We start from the raw sequence: 6,430 nt of genomic DNA on the forward strand, positions 1-6,430 counted from the left end.
AAAAAAAAAAAAAAAAAAAAAAACAACCTAAACCAATCTCAGCATTTTCTGTCCTTGTAGTGTTTTGAAAGGAGTCAATACAAACCAAAAGACTTGACACAAATATATGGTGCTTGGGCAAATGAATTTCCTGTTCTTTTGTGACCTGGTCCTTTCCATTCTTCTTGACATTACTTCTCCTTTGGTTTGCAGATGAAGTACAATTTGCCATCCTGGTGTGATCGAGTTCTCTGGAAATCCTACCCCATGGTGCATGTTGTGTGTCAGTCCTATGGTGAGTAGAGAACAGATTGTTGATAGCAAGGCAACCAGTCTGAAGAGGAAATGATCAGAACAGAGTCTGTAGGACCTCCCCGCACTGCCAGGCACTCAGCACAGAGGGACCTGATGTTAAACCAGRCAGAGGGAAGCCAAAATCTCTCTGCCTGTAACCTTACAAGGTTGGGAATTCATTCTGCTATTCTTTTATATGCAGAACACCATCTGGACAGCTGCAGCTGTCCAACTTTAGGCCATGTAGTATCACTTTACACCAGTTATTTCCTGGCAGCAATCACCACTTCTTCTGTGCAGTTACCACCAGGAACTCCTGACAGTGAGCTCAGCAGAGCTTAGCACAGACCCTGTGTGCTAAGTCCAGTCTGCAGAGACTGAAGCTGCAAACRCATCTGTTGTATGAAATCATATTCCAGAAGAACTCTGTGGTACCAAGAGCCTGTTCCCTTTCCTGCTGAGAAGCATCAGAAAAGTGCATTGCAGGGAAGAGAGAAAGCCCACAAAACCTGTTTAAAAAAAGACTCAAATACCAGTTCCTGAAATGTCACTGACTATATGTAGGACTGAGCTTCTGAGTATGCTGTTCATGGTTTCCTGTGCATGGATTGGGAGCAGGGCTATGAAAGTCTCTCAGGGATAAGGCAGGCTGATCTGATCAGAGAGCCCATGATGCTGAGGTGTGGGGTTGAATAGGCACTTCTGGAACGACTGAGTTTGCTGGAACTCAGTGTGTGCTTAGGTCCAATCTGGCATCACTCACTCCATGTTAACCTTGGGCCAGGAGTTGCTTTGTAGCACTGAAGTAGCAGCAGTGTAGTCTTGTGTAATTTCCTGCCATATTAGAGCTCTAATTAGCTGTGCATGTTGCAGAGGTAACCAGGAAGCCTGTAATGGCTTTTTGTWCTGGAGGAATCTAACACTGGCAGTCACCTGCAAAACAATACAGTAAAATTGTGTCACTTAACCAGATCTTTCTGTATTCTGACAGAAGAATTGAATTCCTGTGTACTGACATGAGTTTATGTGGAGAAACACTTTTGCCTAGAGACAGTTACCAGAGTAACTGTTGTATTTCCTGGAAAAATGCTGAATAATGTTTCTATGGCAGTGATCTCCCTGGARCAGGGCAGTAACCATACTCCCTTTCTCGCTGGCAGGTTGTACCACTGACATCATGACAAGTGACCACAGTCCTGTGTTTGCCACTTTTGAAGTGGGAGTCACCTCACAGTTTGTTTCCAAGAACGGTCAGTTGGGTTGGGTGCACCTTGGATACAGAATGCAAGGCTTTGTACATGCTGAGAGAAAAATCTGACTCTTTCATAGTCCACTCAAAAATGCCCTCTCTGTATCTCCTGCTGAAAGCACCATTATTTTCCCTTCCTCTTTCCTAGACTCCAAATACACAGATTCCCAAGGGGAGATAGAGTTCCTGCACTGCTACGCTACTTTGAAGACCAAGTCCCAGACCAAGTTCTACATTGAGTTTCACTCTAGCTGCTTAGAAAGTATGGGTTTGCCCATCTTTATTCTTTCTGTCAAAGTTTTCTGCATGTTTGGATTAGTTCCCCTTCTTCTGGCTTTGATCTAAAAAAATAGCTGTGTGGATCACTTGTTCCAATGCATAAAATGGGTGTCCTAAAGATTTGCTGTAGTTTACAAGTCATCCTGTACTGTGTGCAATACAATCCAAAAGTCAAAGTAGCTGTAATCTACTGTAATCTATGCTTAGACGTGTAGCTTTCCAACATTTTTTTTCCACCTCGTTTGTCAATCCGACAATTTCTTTCTTGATGGGAAACATACTGTTCTTGCTTATCTCACAGAAAATACCTACATAGCAAAGACATGATTGATTACATTTTTATTAATTGTGCCTGCTACAAATGATCAGGTGTTTTCAAAATAAAGCATCTGCATTATGCTAACAAAAATAATTTAAAATAATTGAATTAACCTGGTTTAGGAAACAACTCAGAGGATCAACTAAAAGTGAAAGGAATGCTAATGATGTGACTCTGTAAGTGGGACTGTGTACCCCCAGCACTGCAGATTTCACTGCCTGCCCCCATGCTGTGGGGCTGTCTCAGCTGTTTATGTAACACAAGCCTACGTGCCCTTGCTGTGGGTTTTTTTTAAGCAATTCCCCATCACAAGATTGCTCCTGTAAGTGGGACAGCAAGCCTTTGGTGGATGCTTCACCACATTATTGCATGTCAGAGCGCTGTGCCAAAGACAGTTCCATAAAAGATTATTTTTTGGCTGTATCAAAATTTGCATAAATTTCTATGGAAACAGTGTATTACAAATCTTAAATTAGAATTTCAAAAGAGTGCTATCTTGAGTGGCGTAGGAAGAGCTGTCATGTTCTTATCCTCTGGTCCATGTATGCACTGAGCTCCTTATTGCCAAGTTTACCTGTAAAATAGAACAATTTAACAATGCTCCAGCAAAATTACTTGCAAATTTACTGTGTAAACATTCATCCAAAGCTCAGCCTTTAAGATTCTTAATACTTTTTAAAATTTGTATCCAAGCAGGAATATAAATGTGGKTTTTTTGGAGACAGAGTGAAATGGATTTGTAGTGCAGTTCTTTCTGTCTCTCTCCTGGTAAACTCATTTTTTGTCCCTTTGCAGGCTTTGTAAAGAGCCAGGAAGGAGAAAATGAGGATGGGAACGAAGGGGAGCTTGTGGTAAAGTTTGTCGAGGCACTTCCAAAGGTAAAGTGGGACTATGCCTCCATATTCATATGGAAGAGAAGCTTCCACTTCCATAAGCAGTGTTAGGTYATTTATTTACATATATATTATTTTCAGGAACATTGTTGTGGTCTTGTTTATGCTCAAAGGGACTGTAAGAATGCAGGATGGGCTTAGGCTAAAGAGAGTATGTTGTAAGCAGGGAAGGAATTTCACRCCAGTGTACTACATTTCTATTAAGAATTTTGCTGGCGTGATGATGCCATTGAGGACCACGACTGTTTTCTCACGATTTTAGTGAACATAGTGCTGGTTTAAGTAGGTCCATTTTTTTAGTTTTAAATGGAAAATAAAATATCTTAAAGAGTAACTCTGCCTCGGAGTTTCTTTGCCTGGTCAGACAAAGCTTTCTCYTGACTTATTTTAGAAAAACTGATCAGTAGTGTTCTGTATGTCAGTATAAGGCACAAGTCCTGTCATTGAGATCAGAGCTGTTCCTCGTTTCTTGGCATGGTGGGAGTTGGAAGAACTACAGGAGCTCCTAGATTTGGGGAAATGTGCACATCAATACCCTTCTAAATTGCCCARAACAAGTGCTGACTTTGGAAAGAGTGCCTTACATTGAGAGACTGGGGAAAGGCTCTACAGTATGTGATTGCAACAACAACCAGATCAATTTTTGGAAACAGACTGTAATCAGACTCCAGATCCCTTCCTCCTCAGGCAATTCTCAGTCCTGGACCACAGGAGTAAACTGCTGCTCATCGTGTGAGTGTCAGGTTTGCAGCATTCTGTTTGCTGTGCTGGGACTCAGAATGTGCAGACTCCTACCACAAATCTCCAGACATTATCAGAGGCTGATCCTGGAGGTGACACGATGCTTTCAAGAGTTTATTCAGCAGAGTTTTCCTCACTAGGGACCGAGTCCCAGGGAGAAGTATGCTCCTGTCAACCATCTATTGTATTGACCCACCCTAACTTGTCTTCACAGCTGACTCCAATCATTTCAGACCCAGAATACCTACTGGATCAACATATCCTGATCAGCATTAAGTCATCAGACAGYGATGAATCCTATGGTAAGTGCTTAGCTCTAAAGTTCTCAATGAGTCAAAGTCTACTTAGATTCCTCCAAATCACTGAAAGAGTGGGAGAGAATATAAGTAACTCCTATAGGCTGAACATCTATGATTTAGAACTCAACATACACAAAAATATCCTGGAAATATTTTGTGAAATAATGTGGTAAATATTTTGTGAAATAATTATGATTATCAGAACATGAAGTTGAAGTAACAACCTGTATGAGCTTTACCAGCTCTGAAAGAGCAGTGGCTTAAAAAGAAAGTCCTTCACAGGAACTAAATCAGGAATCAACATGTTTAAATGCATTTATTCAGAACATACAAATCCTGTTTCACTTGCACATACTTGAGGCATTTCTCGTGGCTACAGAAGAGTATATTTGGCAGTGCTGCTGGCTCCCAGATTCTTACCAGCCAGAGACTGCAGTCCTTGTCCACAGAAGGCTCTTTGCCTAAATCCCATTAACTGAAATAGCAGCCATAGGCTCATGTTTTCCTTATCAGGAGTGGAAGCTCAGAACCCTGAAGTCAGCCATAGGTATCTTCAATGCCCAAATCCTTCACACATATGTGAAGTGAAATAAATGTCCCTAATTTCTCAGGACATATTACACTCCTTACTGTGATCCAAAGCAGATTCTCTGCAGTCATCACAGACCTGTCAGCACAATGGCAGTATATGACACAAAACATTTCAGTGCTTAGTTTCTCAGTCCCAGCGTCATTGTCTCCTTGTTGTCATTTAGGGGAAGGCTGCATTGCCTTGCGGATAGAAGCAACAGAATCCTTAGCCCCTATCCATACTGTGTTGACACACCATGGAGAGAAAACAGGGGTCTTCCAAGGTGAAATCAAGTTACAAACGTCACAAGGAAAACAGAGAGAGAAACTGTACGGTAAGGAATGTTATCATCTCCACAATGCTCACCCTAGAGAATGCTCACCTCAAAAGTTTTCTGATAATTGTCAGGGAATTGAAAATTACCTCTGCAGTGCCTGTAGTCACAGACAGGCAAGTGCTTTTGATGCTGACTGCAAGGATGTGTGAGTATGGTTAGCTCTCAGGAGCATACCTGTACTCTTTCAGAAAGTCAGAAGAATTGGATTGCTTAGGGTTTTTCATCATTCAAGTAAATTCGGCAGACTGAGAGAGCCCCCTGTCTGTCAGCAACACTGGTCTTACTGAATGGGGATTTTATGTAGTAGCTCCACGACAAGCTCTCCCTGCTCCAGGCATGCTGGGGAGCAGCTGCAAAGAGCATGTGAGCCTCTTAAGGAGCAGCTCATTAGCTAGAAGATCACAATTTTTGCTGTTTTCACCTTGCTATCTGTTGTTCTCATTCAGAGTATTTGGTCTCATGGCATTTACTTTAATTCTCAATGGTAAAATGACTTGCATGTGGCTATGTGGTAGGTCATGACTTTTGTACTTCAAGATACACGTTTCTTCCTCTATCAGCTGAAGTGTATTAATGGGCAGTTGAAAACATAACAGTAACAAAAGTTTAAAACTGTCCATCACTCTGATGGACAAAGAGAGATGCCTTAATGCATACAGGAACACAGAAAACTTGGGMAGACAGACTGTAGAGCTGTGCTTTTTCTTTGCTCTAGATTTTGTCAAGATTGAACGTGATGAAATCACTGGTCAGAAACCAAAGAACATCAGCAATTTAGACCCTAACAAAGACTGGGATCAGACGAACAGACAAAGGGCAAGTGGGTAAGTCAGTTCCAGAAAAAATGGTTAACTCCATAAATGCAAAGCTGAGCTTGCTGTGGGAGCAGTGTCAAAACCTATGGTGAGCATTGGGAAGCGGATTTGTGGCTCTCTGGTCAGGGCAGRTCAATGCTCCTGTGCCCAAAGCTGCAAAAGCTGAGAATGCATTAGCCAGACAGGGTCCCTRCCCCCACTCAAAAAAAGCCCTTTTATTTCCAACAGAAAGTCAAAGTCTACTCATCTGATGGCCAGAGAGGCAGCAGCCATTGCTCGCTACTGGGGGAGCGCTGTCCCTTCTCTTGACAGCCTGGGAAAGGAGGATATCTTACGGTAACCTTTCTGCCTTACCCCTGACAACTTGGGGTGGGAAACTGTGCTCAAACTGCCTGGCTATTCCTTTCCAAGAGTCATAGGACGAGTCTGGGTAAGGCTGTTCTTTTGGCTGTTTTCACTGGGGCTTTTCCTTGCAGGCAGCTTCTKACTGGGCCCAGAAACCTCTGGCATCCCCTGTATATGACAGCAGAGGCTGAATGCTCTCTGCAGCCTGGAAAGGGAAGCGTGTGCCACAGCCACAGGAGCTATTTTGGGGTTGGGGGAGGTGGCCTTGACCCAGCTGCTTCCTCTCCAGTGACCCAGGGGAGGGAGGCA

The 6,430-nt window shown here is 42.8% G+C and overlaps 1 protein-coding gene across 2 annotated transcripts in view; it reads left to right on the forward strand.

Moving 5' to 3' along the window:
- INPP5D (inositol polyphosphate-5-phosphatase D) overlaps nucleotides 1-6,430 on the forward strand; it is a 54,966-nt gene that overhangs the window by 40,615 nt on the left and 7,921 nt on the right. Inside the window, exons 18-25 of one of the 2 annotated variants that reach the window (XM_057382347.1) lie at nucleotides 193-274; nucleotides 1,434-1,523; nucleotides 1,671-1,784; nucleotides 2,916-2,998; nucleotides 3,969-4,056; nucleotides 4,809-4,958; nucleotides 5,677-5,785; nucleotides 6,005-6,112. In XM_057382347.1, coding sequence (XP_057238330.1) covers nucleotides 193-274; nucleotides 1,434-1,523; nucleotides 1,671-1,784; nucleotides 2,916-2,998; nucleotides 3,969-4,056; nucleotides 4,809-4,958; nucleotides 5,677-5,785; nucleotides 6,005-6,112 — 824 coding nt within the window. The remainder of the gene's footprint in view (nucleotides 1-192; nucleotides 275-1,433; nucleotides 1,524-1,670; nucleotides 1,785-2,915; nucleotides 2,999-3,968; nucleotides 4,057-4,808; nucleotides 4,959-5,676; nucleotides 5,786-6,004; nucleotides 6,113-6,430) is intronic. The other variant, XM_057382348.1, reaches the window with a different exon arrangement.

This window comes from Malurus melanocephalus, unplaced genomic scaffold (assembly GCF_030028575.1).
Source record: "Malurus melanocephalus ecotype Western Australia unplaced genomic scaffold, MMel_1.1 scaffold_566, whole genome shotgun sequence".
Classification (NCBI taxonomy): domain Eukaryota; kingdom Metazoa; phylum Chordata; class Aves; order Passeriformes; family Maluridae; genus Malurus; species Malurus melanocephalus.